At 37.1% G+C, this 20,511-nt stretch overlaps 1 protein-coding gene across 1 annotated transcript in view; it reads right to left on the reverse strand.

The window, feature by feature from the left end:
* The window catches only part of PRDM6 (PR/SET domain 6), a 73,870-nt gene that overhangs the window by 17,465 nt on the left and 35,894 nt on the right, over positions 1 to 20,511 (reverse strand). Inside the window, exons 3-5 of the mRNA XM_054003861.1 lie at positions 7,724 to 7,851; positions 3,998 to 4,122; positions 454 to 796 (exon numbers count right to left, since the gene is read on the reverse strand). Coding sequence (XP_053859836.1) covers positions 454 to 796; positions 3,998 to 4,122; positions 7,724 to 7,851 — 596 coding nt within the window. The remainder of the gene's footprint in view (positions 1 to 453; positions 797 to 3,997; positions 4,123 to 7,723; positions 7,852 to 20,511) is intronic.

Consider the following 20,511-nt stretch of genomic DNA (forward strand, 5'->3'; position numbering starts at 1 on the left):
CATTACCTCTTAGTACTTAATTAAGTTCATACGCATCGCACACTATAGGTGAACCCTGAAATTACTGTGACAGCCACTGAGCGGCAAGTTAGATTATCTTTGGAAGACAGAGAGATTTTTAATTATCTTGACCTCATTTTTTCTACCTATGATATTCATAAATTTTCATTCTATTTTGTTGCCTCCATCACATGTACCAAACCATTCTAAAAACAAGATTATATCCTTAGCTATTTTCTTTTATCTGCACATTTAGGTACTGAATGTTTTTACAAATAGTGAAGGCAAGCAATAGTTTTTATCAGCTTATTTCACACAGCTGCAGATGAATTATGTCATAGAGGCTCCTCATAATAATGGTTTGGTTTGGAAAATGATAACAGCTTGATAAAAGAAGAAAGCAGTGGATCTGGCTATCAGTAGATACAGAAATAAAGAGAGCCTAGGCTTTACCTGTCGGGGTTCTGCGTACACACATGCATCTGTAAGAGGATCCGCTGGGTGAAAGTCTTAAAGCATTGCCCACATTTCCAAAGATGCCAGTCACTGAACTCAGAATTTAGTTGGCTTGTTGAAGTTGGGCTTGCAAGAACTCGTTGGTTTTTGACACTGATCTGGTTAAATCCTGACTCGATGGACCCAGACTTATCCAGGAGAGAAAAATTTCTGCTACACGGAGTCTGTGGAAATACTACGGACCGCTGTGGAGTGGCAGGGGATAGTTTGCTACTTTTATTAAATGGCTGTAGGGTGTCTTGTCTGGACATGGCCTCCATTACAGTCGAAGGGACATTCACTGGGAGAAAACAAGAAAAGTAAATAAGATCCTTTTTATGCCTTCTTAAAACTAATACAATTTTGGGAAACACCAAAAAAAAAATCAACAACCATTTTCTTGACACTACAATGAAACAATTTTATTTTAACAATGAACAAACAAAAAAAAAAAGGAAAAAAAAAAGAAAAGAAGGGCTTGAATGAGACAGTGATCTGAATGAATGGTGCTGATTCTGTGACACTGAAATGAAAATTCATGCAAGGGAGTGTCTGAGACTGAAAGGACCCAGAGAAGCCTGACTGTGATATACTTTTATTGCACTATGGAATTGTCATCTGAAAGAAAAAGCTGCACCACTTGTGATACCCTGACTCTGCATGTTGCAGTCAGCATGTCTGACTGCTATATCACAGACAAGCATGAATTTTGAGAGCATGGAGAAAAAAATCCCTGCGGGGATGCTCCTTGAGCTACAACAGAGCTTAAGTACCTATTGCAGCAATAGTTCCCTTATCCTATGAAAGGGTGGCCTCTAAGGATATTATACTATTATACTATGATACTATAGATAGTCACACTGCCAATGCAGTAAGAAGCCAGGGACTTCATCATGTATCTTATGCCTGAGGTTAATAGCAGGTAGGTCACCATGAAACATTGCAAAGTACAGGCAGAGAGATCTTCATGCATCACTTTCCCACCTACAAAACAGGCATAAAAATGTTTTAAAGTCCCCTGAAAATTGTTTCTAGTCTTATGATCATCAATTAACTGTGACTTATGAGGCATTCAGATATTTCAGCGACAAATGCAATATGCTATTCACAAAGAAGTGATTTAGCAGAATTTGAATGTTTTGTGATAAGAAAGGCAGGAGGTCAAGTAAGTAGAAGAAATTGAGCAGCTGCCTTGCACCTTGAGAACCATGTAGATCATACAGTGAATGAGGCAAGGGTCCTGTGGAAAAATAGTCAGCTGACAAAAGCTTGCACCACAATGCAAAAATAAGCATAATTTAAGCCACCTGGACTGAGTAACTTCTAATGCTTTCTAATTTTGGCACACTCAGGCTCATGACCTAATATTTTAATGGAAATTTTTAAATTAAATATGCTATATATATATAAGTATTTATACGTATATATATGTATTTATAAAATTTAGTTACTGTCACAAACCATTTATATCTACAAACAGATACGTAACATGTATTAAACTGATGATTAGAAGCTACTACTCTGTATTGGTAAGTCATGATGATAGATTTCTAAGAGCAAACATGAAAATTAAATTTCAGTTGTAAGCTGGAATCAGCCAAGATTATGTAATGTTAAAAAAAAAAAAAAAACAAAAAAAAAAAAAAACCAAAAAAAAAAAAAAACAACCACAACTTAATATTTGGTAATATTTTAAATCATGCCAGTTGCTTTGGAGTTATGTTCTAATATCTCTGATCAATCATAACTATTCCAGTATTATATTATTACAAGATACTTAATTTATGTCAGTTGAGGTCCTTCCTAATCTATTCTTTGTTGTGGTATCTGAGAATCTCATTTCTAAATAGGTTTACATCCATGGAGCTGTCTGTCATGACTTTCCAGACACAGAATATATCTTCTAAGTCTCTTCAGTACCAGGAGCAATTTGTATACTATCATTTTGGCTCAATATGCTCAGAAGAAGGAGATCAGCTTTTTCTTTTCTTTTCTTTATATTGTGCTCATAAAAGTCCACAGAAGCAAGGAGATCAGGCTATTAAATACCTAAGGAATATAGGCAGAACTTGTGCTCCTGACAATACCCCTGTGCAGAAGATAAGCAGAAAGAGTATTCTGGCAGTTTAAGTGGGACTGAAGTCCTATACCAGTCTGCAGCTGGCTCCATGGTCAGAGATTAATTTCATCTACTCATGACAGTGTCTCTATGGATGAAACTCTGGTTTGTCTCACAGAGAAATAGCAAGAGACAATATTTATAGATATTAGCCATAATGCTTTTCTTTTCAAATAAAATTTTTGTAGTCTTCAGTTTCTGAAAGAAAAAATAATATTTCTATAATGTACACTGCAGAGCATAGCTTTCATCAGCAAATATTTCTGCCAGTAACTAAATTTCTTTTAAACTTTTCTCAAGCTCAACAGACTTGAAAACTCAAGATGGGAAAGGATGTTTAGTTTTGACAGCTTAATCCCTGCTATCTTGCTGTTTAATTGCTGCAGGATTCAGTATTTAAGTTGCTACAAGACACTTGTTCCTTCTAGCAGTTCATGCTGTGTACTAGGTGTCCAAGTACAGGACCAAAAACATACACCTTATACATAATTTTCTAAGTGTGGGCAGTCACAGAGTTACTTTAGACCAAAGTCAACAGGTCCATTATTGTTTTCTTCCACTACATAGATACATATAGTTGCCAAAATGGATGCAAGCTCTAATCAAGTCTCACACACAAGCAGTAAAACTGCTTGGAAGGATGTGCCTGGATCACTCATTTCTATTACAGGCCAAGGTATCCAGCACTAGATTGTGTCTGTATTATAAGTAACTATTCATGCTTAGTTTTGTGAGGTTCCCTAGCAAACTAGAAATAAAATGTTGAGAACAGGTAAAAGAATGGATGAAAATGGGGATGGTCAGGATGGAATAGAGATTTATTGTTGTTTCAGGGTGCTTACATTCAGTTGGTATTTTTAAAAGTAGGTTTTTATTTTTAATCACAAGGATCTAACCTCTTTAATCAGCCAAAGCTTTTCTCAACTTGCTCAGAGGTAATAAAAAAAAGAATCACCGACAGAGGCCCTCTGGGCTTGTAGTGCATTACTGTTTTGGCAAGACAGTGTTTTGTGATAGGTCTAGTAACAATGGGGAGAACCAAACAAACATTTTTGCAATAGATAAATTAATCACTTAAACAGAGCAGTGATTCTAACCATAATTTTGCACAGTGTAAGTGTAGCACCTCACTTTAAATATACTGCAACTTTCATTAAATGCCATTAAATCAGAGAATCATAGAATGGTTTTAGGTGAAAGGGGAATTAAAGACCATCTAGTTCTAACTCCCCTGCCATGGGCAACAGATTGCTCAAAGCTCCATCCAGACAGGTGCTGAAGTTCCAGGGACAGAGGCCCCTCTCAAATACTCTGTGATGTATCTGATTAGGCATGAAAGAGGAATTATGGCTTACATAGGTAGACATGCAAGATAGAACTTACAATTTTCATCTTGTGCAATGCACTGGAGAGGGATTCCAAAGAAAGATGTGTAGCTGTCATTGTACCACACTAACAGCTCAGTGCCCCTGGGGATATCTATACAAGCCCGGTAGAATATATTTGACCTAATCAAGAAAAAAGAAAACATGGCATAATTTAAGAATAGAGCATTCTCATCTTATAGTACATGGTATTAGAGTGAAATTCATTGTTTTGAAAGCATTTCTGCAGATAACTAAATGAATAACCTACTGATTGTTTGAAAAACAAATCTGTCATTAGAGAAGGACTTTGTTCCTGTAGCACAGGTTAACAACATTACAGACAAGTTGTATCTAGCATATATTAACGCTACAGTTTCAGAAGGACTAAGATACTATAAAAATACAGGTATTTTCCTGCAATGCCTGTTTCAGGGGGATTTTAGAATGGCACTTTTTGCTTACACAGCATAGCCATCTGAGTGGTGTACACAGATCAGCAAGTACAGCCATTTAAACAGCTTTGCATGTCATCTAAAATAAAATAACATATTTTAGGGTAGACAACATTTCTTTTGTGAATAGAAACTAAATTAATAAATACATTTAGCAACATCTTTGAGACAGTGTAAAATGACCTTTAATGGCAGTAATATACCATCAAAAGAGAGATCATGGGTTGTTGAGAAAAACAGGCTTTGACTTAAGGGAAATAAAAAAATTGGGATTAGTCGGATCACGCAGCGCTAAAATCTTCTGCTACATGGAACCTGAGGACAGTGCCAATGATTTAGTATGTATAAATCAGTGTTACTATAAGTGTGTATCTCATCGTTCCTGTGAGAGAAGACTGCATATTTCTAGACCACTGAAGTGGGAACAGAGGGGAGGGAAAAGGGAAAAATCCTTGTCTTTAGCATAAAAACAAGAGCCTTATCCTGATTTTGCACTGATGTAAATAGCTTCAGAGTGATACTTCTGCAGTTAAGACACTTACATGGCAGCAAAAACTATGTTAGATTAGAATTAGGCACAAGATAAAAGACAAATGTTATCAGGTTGCAGTGGCTTTTGCCTTATGCTTCACATGGAATGGTAAAACATACTCCTCTGAGATGGATAGAAATTCAATACATACAAGAAGAACAGTCCACTCTTGCTGAAGGATTACATACCAAAGTGATATAGTCAAAGTACCAAGAAATGAACATTTTTTATAACCGCTTATGTAAGGCAGAAAAACGTCTATAGACCAAAAAAAAAGTTAGGCCTCAACCAGTTTTCTGAGTGAAGAATTGCTACAAACATTATTCTGAAGTTCAAGATAAAAGTGTTTAGGTTTGGTAGGCCTTAAATTTAGACTTTCTATAAAGAATTGGCTGTAGCAATGCAATTTGTTCCTTGTATAACACTGCAGACATAAGGAGAATCCTCTACCACATTTTTCATGGCAGTGAGATATGCACTTGTCAACATATTTTGTCACCGCAAAGTGGCTCTTGGCAACAGGATCATAAAGATCAATAAAAAAGTGCAGATTCTCAATATTTTACTAGCAGCTGCAAAACTTTCATTTATCTTGTTATTTTCCTCTCTTACTGCCACCCTGTCTCAGGAGGGCACTGCTAGCTAAGCAGAACAGTTTTCTTAGCCTTCTATGAATATCTGACAAAAACTCTCCCCTTTGTGTCTCCCCTTCATCTTCCCTCCTCCTCCTTCTCCTCCTCTTCTGCTCTCTCTCTTTCTTCCCAGAACTTTACATTTAGTTAATTCTTTCCACTGTTACATAAAAATGAAAATCGGAGCCTGACTATAAATTACCAGCATCTCTTAACTTGAGAAAAATTGAGCCTACTTTGTACTTCACCCTTGTAACATTTCATCTCTCAGTTTGGCTTCCCTTAACATAAACACAGCAGCCCAGCAAATGAATGTGCTAAAACCAAATGACACACTTTGCCGCTGAAAGAGCAGAACTGTTTTTGAGCAATGGGTGGTCTGTGGAGCTTGGAGTAGGCAGGAAAAAAAAAAGTGTAAGTGTACACCGTCCCTTACAAGTGTGCAGAGCTTCCAAAACTCGCAGAAATCTCTGCATGCTGAAGTACATCAAAGGGATTTTTCCCTTTTCGGATAATATTTCCTTTGCTGACATGTATTTAGTATTGTGGTTGGATGACTCATAAAGATAGCTTCATGGCGTCCCAACGCAGTTGAAGCAGAACACATGCCAACAAACATTATTGTCAGCCTCAAAATAAAAACAAAACGTTCAGCTAAGGGTCAATCAATCAAGAGCACTTTGAAGAAAATTCCATTTAGATATTACAAATCATAACAGAATGAATTTAAACCAGCTGACTTTCTGTGAGGAGGACGTCCATGTACAATAAAAATTAGGTTGGTTTTTCAGTGTCCAACTTTTCTATTTTCTTACACTTGGATGCAGTCACTGGTGATGGATGCCAGTTTTTTAAATTGTGTTTTTGTAGTCCATTTTATAAAGATCTGAAGTAATCGAAAACAGATCAACAGAGGGAACTCTAAGTAAAAACCCCATCATGAAAGGAGAGTTGTAAAATCCACTTAATATTGACAGATGTGTAATGACTTTCTCATGTTCACTTTTCATTTAGTTTTGACATATATATATATATGTACGCATTTTTTTTTCCTATTTTTATATATATGTGCACGCACACATCACCACATAGAGAAATATCCACAAGACACCTACAAAAATACTCTTTCATCACAACAATCTTTACTCATTATCCAGTGTGTTCTTTAAAATCCTATGGTATTTTAGCTATAGATAGCAGATACTTACATATATAATAAAAGATTTGTAATATATAAATAGGATTGTTACTTTTTAAACTGCAGCATTGTTTAGTCAACTGGCCAGAGAATAAAAAAGTCGAAAATGCAATTGAACAAGTTTACCATTGTTAAATTGGATGCCTATGAGATAATCAAACTTTATATATTTAATTTTAGCTTGCTTTTGTATGTTTTATTTTTTTTATCTTAAAGGTAGTTTAAATAAGTTTAAGATTTTTCCTAAATAAAAGAAACTCTGCTCTCTAAAGCAACCAGCAAAAATCACTGCTTACTGCAACTGGCAAGCCTGGGGCATTCTTTGATGTGCTTCCTACCACATTTAATAAGGCCAAGCTGTTGCTTCTGATTCTAAGGCAAAAGGTTTGTTAATAGCTGAGATCATGTATTTATGTAATGTGTTGTCTGGGTTTTCTGGACCTATTTGCAAGTATAAAGTAAAATGTACCATAATTTCTTTACATTTTTCTTCACATTTTGACTTTCTCTAGCCAGCAGCATAAGAGGGACAAGCTCTAGCAATCTTGGCTAGCAGGTGCACTCAACAAAAAAGCTCGAGGTGTACACACAGCTCGTTACTGACCCTCAGGATGCCTCTGGGTGCCACTTTTCCCCTTCCCCTATCATACGCATCTCTACTAAGGGTGGAGAACTGCTTGTGTTGGCTTGCCTCGGATGAGACTGTTTGAAAAAGAGCAGAGAGCTCAGTGTGGCGGGGTGGTCACACAAGTGACACAGGGCTGCCCTCACTCCCTGGAGCTTCACCCCGTGTGTGCTGCCCCACGTGAGCACAGCATCCAAAGCTCTGATACTGTCTTTGCAATCAAAGGCAGCAGTACTCCTGATGGTCACAGTCTGATAAAATATTCTCATTCTGTGTCACTGGGTGAATCAAAAATCACTTTACCTGTACTGAACCACCGTTAAGTTCTGCTCCCCACAGTGCCTGGCACATCGGATGTACCTCATCCAGCTTGACTTACTGGGTTCTCCACCATCGATAAAGTGCTGCAGTGTCCCATCTTGGTCATATATCTGAGGGAGATGTCACAAGGTCAAGTAGTTAGAACAAATCATCAGCAATCATTTTCTCTACTTTGCTGGTGTCTCTCTGTGGCTTTTCCAGGACTTTATTGCCATGAAGTTTGTCATCTGTGTACTGACACTCTTAGAAATATACATGAAAAAGCAGAAAAGTATTTTAGGGGCTGCAAGTTTATCTTGTTGCTCTTATCAAGCCAATCTTTCATATTAAAAATATTTGTGGTCTCAAAGATGTGACCTTGTTTCCCAAAGAATATTTAACCTATTTTGACAAGCTGGCCTTAAATAATGAACTGCCAGATAAACAAGAAAATCTGGATGTAGAGTGTGCAATAAAATGGCTGGGACATTTGAGCAAGGGGCAGTAGCAATCCCTAAACAAGGATCCCTTCCTTCACATCTCAGTTGCAGCAAGAGTATATACTTCAGCAGCCTTACATGATATGTTAGGGAGTTGTAGGATTCATAATAGCAAAACAAATGAGACTAGAAGGAAAAGCGGAGTTGATGATGCCTTTAGGAGCTCCCTTGAGACATACAATTTTTTTTAAGTACTGAATGAGAAACCAGTCCTGAGGGAATCGTTGTTTTCCTAAACATGACATTCCTGCTAAGGACCTGAGAGCCAGTTATGGTGATTTTAAAAAAGATGGTAATATGTTTCTTTTCAGAAGTTGATGCTCCCTCTGAAGTCAAGAACAGTGTTGCTCTGGAGATTCTGAAATAAATAGATAAATGTATCATGTATACCTGCCCCCTTACTGCTTAAAAATGTTATCTAGGTAAATCTAATCCTAGTAAAAGTATGTGATCTCACAAGGTTTTTACTTGTTATACAATTTGGCAAACCTCACAAATGCATCTGAACAATTAGGTGCCTATCTGAAGTAAATCTCATTTTCATGCCTTTTGCCCATCTATGAACACCATTTGCTTTAGTGTCCATACCCAAAACGGTCTTCCTTTTGCAATTGTATGAGCCTAAATTGATGTTTTCTTGAAAGTATTAATTCTGCTAACTAAAGAGGAAGTACATTTAGTACATTGACTTGAATATTTCTAGTATATACAGATTAAGAATCTTGAATATCTATTTCAATATCAAGAGAATAATCTCAGAAATTATGTGACTATATTCAATACTTACTATTTTTTAAAAGAGGGTTTCCTACAGTTGACAGTTTCCTACAGTTTCCAAAACTATACACAGGAATCAAAATCTAGTTTTTTCCTCCACCAAAGGATCGTCTCAAATTCAGGAACCAGCCTTGCTTTTGCTTTTGGCCAAGAGGGACTGTGAGTAATTAAGGAGGAATATGTCCATTACAAGAGCATGAGAGACATAGAAATCAAGTGTCTATGGTGATCCTTAACCTTTTTTCCTGAGTTTCAGTGACAAGGACCAGGTGGAATCTGGCCAAATACTCCTGTGTTGGATAAGCAAAATGCTACTCCAACATGCACTAAATGGAATAAAGTCAGAGAAATCAGGAGCCCTCAGAAGTAAACAAATACTCCAGTCCTAGGGATTAAGTTGATTTTTTATAAATGGTGACATGCTGATTATCAGCAAGGACCTATTCTTATGCAAGTATCTTAATGTATGTTGAATATGTGAGCAAAATATGCTAAACTATAAAATTCTGTGAAGAAATTGGAAAAGTTCTACAGGACATCAGCCTATAAAAAGGAAGGAAAAATTAATGACTAACAGTACTTGGCTATAACCATTTTGCCAATATCTATGCAAACATTCTCAGCAGTCTTTATTATCTATCCATTTACATGCTGCTTATTCACATAACAATATGTGTCTTAACATGAGGCAAAAACAATTCCCATAAATAAAGAGCTGATAACTTCCTAATCCCCAGATGATATGAAACAGGAAAGACAACGAGGTCTGCCATAATCAATAGTGATACTCATGTCTTGGCACATAGGGTCCTACCCAGAACTTTGTATGAAGAGACAGTCATTAACTGATATGAAAATTAAAATCTGTCATGAAAACATAGGACTGAGTCTTTCCTGGGCCTTGGTCTGGAATTGGAAGGACTGTGCTGTAAGACTAAGTATTTTCAAATACTTTATTCTGCAAGTTCTGATGCATCAAGTGACACTATGCCCTCCTTTCCTAGGAGGATATTACTGACATTGCTGCATAGTCATAATCTATCCAACAGCATTCTTCGCCCTATTCTTCCAGAATTGTAAACCCATCTGTAAAGAAGCAGAAGCCCCAGGCTTAGAAGTAAATAACAATGCTGTGTTGAATCTATTTGTCAAATTGCATAATACAGGTTAAAATCTGGGGAAAAAAAACAAAACTCAGATATGTTTATTATTTTTCATGTCACCATCATACAGGAGTTCTTATTCATTTTGCAGTTATATAGATCAGGAAACCAGTGAAGATATAATTGCCTGAAGAAACCCTCATGAGGGTGCAAAGCATAACCTGCCATAACAGAGGAAAAACACAGCTATAGCACAAGCTGTGAACACAGGCACTACATTAAACAATGGATATACATATTTACCCACATCTCTATTACACATGCACACATCCTTAAACAGCCATGCTGTTTATTACAGAAAATACTGCAGAAACCTGTGATAAACTGATGTTACTGTAAGCCTTTGACTACCTCACTTGATCACTATATCCATCTACACTGGCATAATTTTTCACACATTGCAATAGCCTCACGGCAAAATAGAATACCATTTCTCCAAGTCCCTTCAGACACTGCATTTATTTTTTCTGTATCTCACATCAGTCACTGATCTAAGTAGTGAAAACGCAATTAATTATTTCATTTTTCTACTTTGATTGCACTTGAAAGTGTTACCTAAGCTTCAAACTGGACCTTGATAACTGTTGGTTTTGCTGAGTTTTAAGGGTTTGGTTTTTGTTGCGTTTTTTTTGTTTGTTTGTTTGTTTGTTTTGTGATGGAATGAACCAGATTTGTGGAACAGACTGGAATCTGATAAAAGAGGTCTGTACACACCTCATCTGACATGCATTATGGTCCCCCTTAGCAGTTGTCTTATAGTTAATTATCTTCTTAATAGGTTCTTGTCTGTTTACAGATATTTTACTGGTATGTTGCAGATCAAGAGACTCAGAATGTGATACATACTTCTCCTCCATGAATTTCATCCTTTGACTTCAGAATACAACAGAAACTGCTTCATTTTCCAGGAAAGTAAGTCCAAAGCATAGTCATCAGAATACAAACAGTATTTTCTGTTCCCTTCCTTGCAAATACTACTTTATTAAATAATTGAGACATAAATAGAGGTCAGATTTCTCTTCTAATGGCTTGATTGGTTGAGAATAATTATTTGAAGGGCATAGATACTGTTACTTTAGTGACAATTGTAAGAGCAACACACAATGGCAGTAATAACATAACTTCTAAAGCACACTGCATGCCATATAAGTGATGTTCTAAAATCTCTGAACAGCCATAACATAAATAAAAGAAGTAATATAAACATGAACCATCTAAGATTTAAGGAGTATTAAAAGACAAGGTGGAGTGCTAAAGAGACTTCTGAGAACCTTCAATTACGTCAGTACTGATATAGTCAGTATTGCTCACGTGGATCATTTGGGCAAATCTAATGCTAGTGCTAAAACTGTTGCTCCAGTTTCTGGTATAGATGCCACAAAATATTAGATTAAAGAAGATCAAATGCAGCAGCACACCTGCAGAGAAAGCCAAGCTATGAAGCAATTAAAAGGAATTTAACAGAAGCAACAGCAAGAACAAAAATAGTTTTTTGAAGTTCTTTCCTCCCTATCTGTTGCCTTCCCTTATTCTCTTTCCATGGTCTGCTATTATGTCTTTAGATACTCTTCCTGCATTTTATTTTCCCATTTAATGAGGCAAGAAAGGTATTAACAGATAATTATTTGGCTGCTCATTTTCACTTCAGGCAGTCAGGGGATGGAATGATTCTGAAAATAGAATGTTTATGTGCAAATACATTTATATTGTAAAAGTAGCTATTAGAATATTTGGTTTATGTTGCAAGACATCAAAAGAGATGTGAAGAAAACCACAAAATATGCAAGAGTTAATTCTAACCATTATAGACTCTTGTATTTTGCTGTTCACTGCTATTCTCATTGATATCATATGCATAAAATCATAGAATTTTCAAATCACTTACTATGAGTTTTTTCCTCTCAAAGAAGATTTACTCTTGCCTTCAATGTGAAGATAGCAAAAATGTATCCAAAACTACTGGTAATATGGTAAAAAAGTTGTAACCAGACACGTTAGATGTGGTAGCATCCATAAAAGTTATATTCTTTCTGTAACAGTGTATGAACCTACAAGCCACAGTTACACTGGAAGTTTCTTCTTTGCTAACTGGGACATCAGAACTCAATAAGCTGTATATTAAGCAAATCTCACTATTGTGAGACCCTGCTTTTGATGTAAAAACAATACATCTTCTAAAGGTGTCTAACCTAAACAGAAGTTGAAAACAATGCCAAATAGGATAATGGTTATAAGCCTGGCTATTAAGCTGACAGTCTGTAAAAGGTGTGCAATTACAGAACCATAGAATTGCTTAGGTTAAAAAGACTTTTAAAATCATTGAATCCAACCCTTAACCCAGCACTGCCAAGCCAAGCAGGGCTGAAGTCCCTACATTAAGTCCCTAAGTGCCACAGCTACACTTCTTTAAAACACCTCCAGGGAAGGTGACTATATCACTTCCCTAAACAGCCTGTTCCAGTGCTTGACCACCCTCTTGATGAATAACTTTTCCCTAACATCTAAGTTAAACCTCCTCTGGCACAATTGGAGGCTGTTTACTCTTTTCCTATTTCTTGTTTCCTGGGAGATGACAACAACTCACACACTCCTAGAACCTCTTTCAGGCAGTTATACAGAGCAGTAAGGTCCTCCCAATCCTCTTTTCCTCCAGACTAAACATCCCCAGCTCCCTCAACTGTTCCTCACAGGACTTGTGCTCCAGACCCTTCCCTAGCTCCATTGCCCTTCTCTGGACGTGCTGAGCACCTCAATGTCGTTTTTGTACTGAGGGGCCCTAAACTGGAGACAGGACTTGTCTGGCATCACCTGTGCCAAGTACAGGGGGACAATCCCTGCCCTGCTCACTGCAGATACAAACCAGGATGCCATTGGTCTTCTTGGCCACCCAGGCACAACTGGCTCATGTTCAGCTGCTGTCAATCAGCACCACCAGGTCCTTTACCACCAAGACATCTTTCCAGTCTCTCTGCCCCCATCATGTAGGGTTGATGTGACCAAAGTGCAGGACCTGGACTTGCCATTGTTTGACCTCACAGACTTGGCCTCAGCCTGTTAATCCAGCCTGCCCAGATCCCTCTGCAGAGGATTCTTACCAATTAATCTTTTAGCGTATGTGGACAGCCTGCTCCTGTTCCTTTAAAATTTCCTTTTTAAGGCACATCAAACCTTCCTGGACTCCTTGCCATTCTAGACTGCCCCTCCCAAGAGATTCTGTCAGCCAGTTCCCTAAACAGGCCAAAGTCTGCCCTCTGGAAGTCCAAGATGGCAGTTCTGCTGATCTTCCTCCTTACATCTCTGAGATTTGAAAACTCAATCATTTTGTGATCATTGTGCCCATGACAGCCAATGACCACCACATAACCTGTAAGTCCTTCTCTGTTCACAAGCAACAGGTCCAGCATGGCACATTCCGTAGCTGACTCCCTTACCATCTCTGTCTGGAAATTATCTTCCACACACTCCACAATCATCCTGGATTTTTTCCCCTCTGCAGTGTTCCATTTCCAGCAAACATTGGCTAAATTGAAGTCTCCTGAGAGAACTAGGCATGACAATCATGAGACTTCTCCCAGCTGCTTACAGAATATTTCACCAACCATCTTGGCTGGATGGTCTAAAACAGACTTCCACCAGAATATCAGCTATATTGGCCTTTCTCTTTGTTCTTACCCATAAACACTCAATCCTGTCATCAACATCATCTTCTTTTGAAGGAAACTGCCGTGTCTTCATTTAACTTTTTTTTAAATTCATTTTGCAGTATTTTACTCATCATCTGCAGTAAACTAGTACTGTAAGTAAATTGAATACATGTATGCTTTCTTAGATGGGGGAAGAGTGTTAAGTGGCATTACTGGTAGAAGACAGCTCTACAGCCAACAGAACAAATTACAAGGATGGTTACCGCTTCCATAAAGCTGAAGAAATAGCTGTCTCTTTCCTGAAAAGTCCTGAAACTCAGATAAGCGAACAGTAAAATTTAGTGATTTGACTTGCTTAAGGCAGTCATTGTTAAGCAAAATACCAATGAACTCCAGAGTTTATTATGACACGTACACATTATTTATTTGTTAGAGCTTCTAATCACGTCAAACTGAAAGCAAACTGGATTGTATGCATGACTTGATAACTTACTCATTTAGGTTGGATTTTGTGTAGTGTACTGGTGCCTAGCAGCTGGCTTTGAAATCAGCACACTACCAAAGGACCTCATTATCTAGAAAGTTGGATACATTCAGAAGATGCTGCATGAACTGAAAGAGAGAAGCTACTAACAATTCATTGAAAATATTACATTTAAGGAGCATAGTTTAGGCTGAAAATCAAAATACAGCTGGGTTCATATTGATAGCAACAAGTGTTCAAAGAACGAATGCTTTTAGACTTATAATGCCTTAATATTAGGAGCTGGGCATCTGTTTTAGGACAGGAGGGCCCTTCTAAATATGTCTTCTCCTTGTTACACACTGAATGAAACAGTCATGCATATAACCATAACTTCTTTCTCATTTCTTTCACTAACTTGACCAAGTAAGAGTATTCAGCAAGCTTTCTAAGAACTCTTTAATCCCACTCTATAGAGGAAAAATGAAATACAATACAACTCAGAGATAAACTAAAATGCATCGAAAACTCCCCAAACACAGTTTAATAAAAAGAAAAACTGTTGACTTATGACAATAGTAATATTATATAATCACATCCTTTGCAAAAACCACATCTCAAACATTGAAATATTTTGTAAATTACGTGCTATCATTTAGATTACCTCTAGAGCGAACAGGCTGAACCACCCAAATAAAGACAATATTCATCACATTCTGATAAATCCAGTTTTGATGCCTAATAAATATTTTTGTATGTGTAATAATCAACTATACATGTAAAATTGGTATGCAACAATAGTAGTATACATGTCATCAACCTCATTCTGCTATAAGTGGAAATGTTTGGACAGGTTCCCTATTCAACTGCATGGTCATTATTTCAGAAAGACATTAGTTATAAATACTTCTCATATATTCCACTGTTTCTTGAAAAGACTAATTGATTTGCTTTACCTGTTAAAGTATGTCTTCAGATTACTTACGGGCAGACAGCAGAATCAAAAATATAAATATGTTTCAGATAACATTCAAGCTTGTTGTCTTAGGAGGAGATAAGAATACTTCATTTTATTATTACATAGAAAATGAAAGCCAGTTACTATGGTCTTTATATGAAATAAATCCATGTCAATAACTAGTTACTTGCTTTAAAGTGCTTCTATTTTTATAATAATAATTGATGGTATCTCCTTGCCATGTAGAAAATGCAACAGTCCATTCAAAGAATGATTTTTCTTTGTTGGAGTATTTGTATTACATGCAATTTGTTTATACTTAGAATTAGCATCAAGTTTTCCAAAGCAATTGACAGAATAGAAATCTGACATAAATGAGCAAGGAGGAAATATCAGGCGGCCTCACCGGTTAAAGTTAAAGGAAAATTTTTGTCCAACTGGATGCAATTCCTCTGTGAAAAAGCACAGATATATATCCTGACAGCCAATGGTCTTCTTTGACTGTTCACACAATGCAAAGCAATTTTCTAAAATTAACCATATCTGATATGGAGCATACATCTTATAATATCTATTCAATGTTTTTCTCTTTAATGTAGCAGGCATCATCTAGCAAATTTTATAAAAGAGAATACTTGCCAAATAATATTAAAAGCTATTTAGTTTTAACGTTTCTCAAAGGATTATGGCATATGAAACTATAAACATTGGCTTGAACTGTCTGTGCTAGGTGAAAGGCTTCATCTGTCACTTAGACCTCAGTCCAGCAAACACTCCTGCACATGTTGTAGTTCCACTGATCTCAATGGGACTACTCGTGTGTGAAATCAAGCATCTGTGTAAGCAGTTGGAGGATTGGGGCCTTATTCCAGAAAGTGTCATGAATGCAATGCCCTGCTGATTATGTGGACTTCATAAAATTACTTTTTTTTAAGTCAAGTTTCTGTGGTTTGTTTTGACATTAGCCTGTGGAGGTCCTGGAATAGGAAAGAATTTCATGTAATGCAACAGTGTTACTCAACACCAGGGCAATGAGAGGAAGACACAGAGCAGAAAAAAACTCCACTCCTGAAGCTGGAAACTTGTAGACATGTAAACAGATCTGTAAAGTACCAGTGCTCTTGCAGTACCCACTGACATCATAGGGCCTTTCCTGAATGTGGTTTTGCACCCTCCTGACAAGTCCAGTGACAGGACAAAAAAAAGCTGTGGTGCTCCAACCATGAGTCATTCTGCAATGGAGACATTTTTGTTTAACATTGTTATTTCCACCCTGCTTACTACCCTATCTTCCTGTGCAGCCCTGGTAGCAGAAGACCATGTGGAGGCAACTGAAGCAGTTTTCTCCAGTTTTTTCTATGTGGGACATGGAAGATGAAAAGTGTTACCAATCTAGGTTCTATAGTCGCTCTTCAGAAAAACTGTGAAAGAAACCAGACTAAAAATGAAAAAATGTTTAAGAATAGAGAGGCAAATTATCAAAGCTGAAATAACCCAGAAAGAAGACTCTCACTCCCGTTGATTGGTAAATGCAAATCCTAGTAAAAATAACAGGGAAGAAGATACAAGTAAAAAAAAAAAAAAAAAAAAAAAAAAAAAAAAAAACACACCAAAAAAAACCACCTCATTCAGCTGGAAAGAATCAATGAACTTACTCAGTAATAAAGCTCCTAAAATTATATTGGGAGCCAGAGAATCAATACCATTACAGTGATTCTTTCTTGCTCCCAGTGCCTCTGAAAACAGAGCACTGTTTCCTTTGCAAGGTAATGATAGAGATTAGGCCATTTTCTTGGAGGTTCTCAAAACCACTAGACATTGAAAAGTGAAATTAAGAGGTGTTTGTTTCATATTTTTTTCATTTCTTTACACAACCAAATACCCCAGAACGATTTTGGCAGATTTAATCACTCAGCATTAAGCTAGACAATGCAGCTGAAAAAAGTGAGCATGTATACACTCCTGGGGTGACTCAGAGTCATCCTCAGAGAAATCACTCTAGACCAAAAGAAACTCATAAATGGATACCATTCTAATTTGCCCTGATTCTTACATATAAGAAGGAACAAAAGTATGAAGGGTCTGTTCTTCAAATTCAATGTTTACCTTGCTCGTAAGAGGAAGCTGATGGCCCAAGAACAGCACAGCTTTTCTTCCCTCATTCCTATAATTTCTGTAAAGCACTTTTTCAAAACACTGTTCCAAACCATGTGTTTGTAGTTTTGTGCATGAATCAGTAATTCTAGAAAGGTAGCAGATCTTAAATGTACAAATCCCAAACTCAGTGCTTAGGGATATTTTATAGACATCCTGAAATACAGTGCATAGAACATTTGGTACAATTATCATTCTGTAATTGACTTTGGTTTCAGTTAGCAGCACATGGGACTTCTCATTATTTTCTTTACCTTTAGGATTTTTTAAAGCTCCAACGCCATGTTCCTTTAAACATTCTAAGAACTAGATTATAAAGGTATTTCTCTTCTCGAGCACAGAACTGCTTGAGATTCTAAGGGATCTGCAGAGAGGATGTCAAGAGGATGGAGTCACTCCTCTTGGTGGTGCCAAGCAAAAAGACAAGAGGCAATGGTCAGAAACTGATGTACAGGAAGTTCTACTTGAATAGGAAGAAAAATTTTACCATGAGGGTGACTAACCATTAAAGCAATGAGAACCAAGAGGTTTCAGACCTCCTTCTAAGGAGATATTCAAAAGCTGTCTGCACACAATCCTGAATAGCATGCTCTAGTGAGCATGAACAGGGAGGTTGCACTATGTGACTCAAATAGTCTCATCCAACCTTATATAAAAAAATTCCCAACCCTAATGCAGAAATGCACTACATGTGAAAATACTCTCTGAAAAGAAAGCCTGTCCACAAGTAGCCTCCTCTTCAATAAATGTCAAAAGCATTACTTTGTTCTAAATATGTATTGCTGCCTAATGTAATGGTTGTGATCACTGATAAGGGTTTGTTCCTGGACTAGGGAAATACCATATGGTTATATTCAGATGTGTAAACTTAAGTTCAGGTTAAGTGTGTAAAGTTAAGTTCAGGTGTATAAACTAGTGTTTCTGGTGGGTTCAAGTATTCCACTAAAGCTCCAGTGACTGCTCCAGAAGACAAGCAGTTATCCTTAAGTTCTGGGCATTACTTGTCAGCCCTGTCTGTATGTCTTAGATACTTTCCAGGATTTCAAATTCCACTAAACACCTCCATTCGGGCACTTGAATTGCTCTGCAGATGCCTGGGTTTAGCTCCCGCACAGAAAATGGTTTGTCACATGGCTTACAGCAAGTACTTAAAGTCTTGATCCTGCAGCTGTAGAAAACAGGGATTTTGATAACATTTTTTCTGCACCATTTGCTTATCTTCACTCTGAGTTTGTAAGTAAATATGGATAGGGATTTTGTTTACAGTGTATGTGTAGAACATCTATCACAGCAGAGCACCCATTTACTACTACAATACAGACTCCACAGATAATTCCTTCAATCCTTTTTTAAACTTCTCATTAAGGCTTACTATAAATGAGGAATTTCAGTAAAAATTGCATACCTTAGAAAACATACTTAATTCCTTTGTGAGTTTTAAATAATGAGGCACAGTGATATTTTTAGTTTGGAATATTTTGGAATGTCTGGAATGTCAAGTTCCCCAGATGATGCCTAAAAGGTCAAGTAATAAAGTATATGATAAACTGTGCCTGAGATTCCTCATAAAACAAATGAGTAATGGCTGTACAAACTGTGTTGCCATGTTTTCATATAAAAAAATTCCTAGAGTCTATTATTCCTTCAAATTTGTTAGAATTACAGGATTGTCAGAAAAATAGCACAGGAATGGCTGGTTTGCTTCCTCTTTGGGGCTGAAGTCAGAGTCAAGAAGCAAACGAAAGGAGCAGTAAGGAGTAGTGCTGATGTTGCTAATGGACATCATAGTGGAGAATGCAAAAAAGGGTTTTTTTTCATTCCCAAGTGCAGTTCTGGTGTTAGTAAATATCATGATAAGTTTCTTTAAAAGTGTGTTTGTTTCTGTGATGATTATAACATTAGATTAGAACATTGCTTGAGACACAATCACAGTAGCCCTCCAGAGCCGTCAAGCATTTGGCATATCTCACATCTCTAAGGGTGGCAGGGGCCATCAATACAAAGTGGACCATCAATCAATATGGGGTCTTCTTTAGACATTGCCTGTCAGCTGATCAGAGGAAGGCTTTAGGGAATCAGCTTTCCATTATCAGGATTTGGTCTGTGATCAGAACAAGCCACTAAACCTTTTACTTTTCACTTGGCAAAAACATACACACTGAAAAAAGTCCTGACAGTTCATTCATTTTGCTCCATCACTGGAGCCAGATGATGTTTGACTGGGGAGACCCACCCTCTTTGATGTTGTACTCTTTTGAGAGTGCCCTGCTGTGAAGAAAATTTTCTCCTTCCAAATTAAAGAGAAATATTTCTGTGTCCAGCTGTTAAATGTGACTTTTGCCATTTTTCAGTGCACTGGCTTTGTGCCATCTTGCAGGCTGTGTTTCAAGCCTGTCTTTTTCCTTTCCCCTTCTCAGCAGCAATATCCACAATGTGTTAGTGTCTCCAACTTCTACATGCATCAATACCAAAAGGGAAAATACAAGTAATACTGCATTACTCTGAACTATAGCAGCAATATTTACATGCCTCTTCTGATTTTTTTAATTAAAGCCAGCGATCCTTCATGCAATGAAGGCTAAAACCCTTAAATATGATCTATGAAAAGCCGACTTCAGTTTCATTTTGATTGCAGTAGGCAAATCATGCTGAAGCAAAGACTTAGTAGAAAACATTTACTGGTTAAATGAGTGTGGATATTACTAAAACTTTTTTCGTGTCCACATCAAAAAAATGGCACCCATTCAGCAGCCCTGGCTCTGTTTAAATTAAGACAAACTTCTCATGAAATCTTGAATAAATATTTAGATTTATGTAATCAAGAAAATCTGTCTCTTTCTCATATTTATTAAGTGTAATTTTTAGAGTTATAAAAACCACTGTCACCAACTGTGTATACAGTAAATAAAGGGTGAACTCATAATTACAACATTTTGCCTATCCATTGAGGTGGATGAAATGCAACAGGTTCCAAGTATTCTTCAGTTCAAGCTCTCCATAATCCTTTCCATTTGCATATTTGCTGATACGGAAAAGGATCAATGTTTGATGGATTTTGGCAAAGTCATTATTACAAACCTGTGTTCTGTAATTAATCTCAGACTATGACTAGCAAATCTGAATAACTGTTCA

The sequence above is a fragment of the Vidua macroura genome, chromosome Z, assembly GCF_024509145.1.
Source record: "Vidua macroura isolate BioBank_ID:100142 chromosome Z, ASM2450914v1, whole genome shotgun sequence".
Taxonomy (NCBI): domain Eukaryota; kingdom Metazoa; phylum Chordata; class Aves; order Passeriformes; family Viduidae; genus Vidua; species Vidua macroura.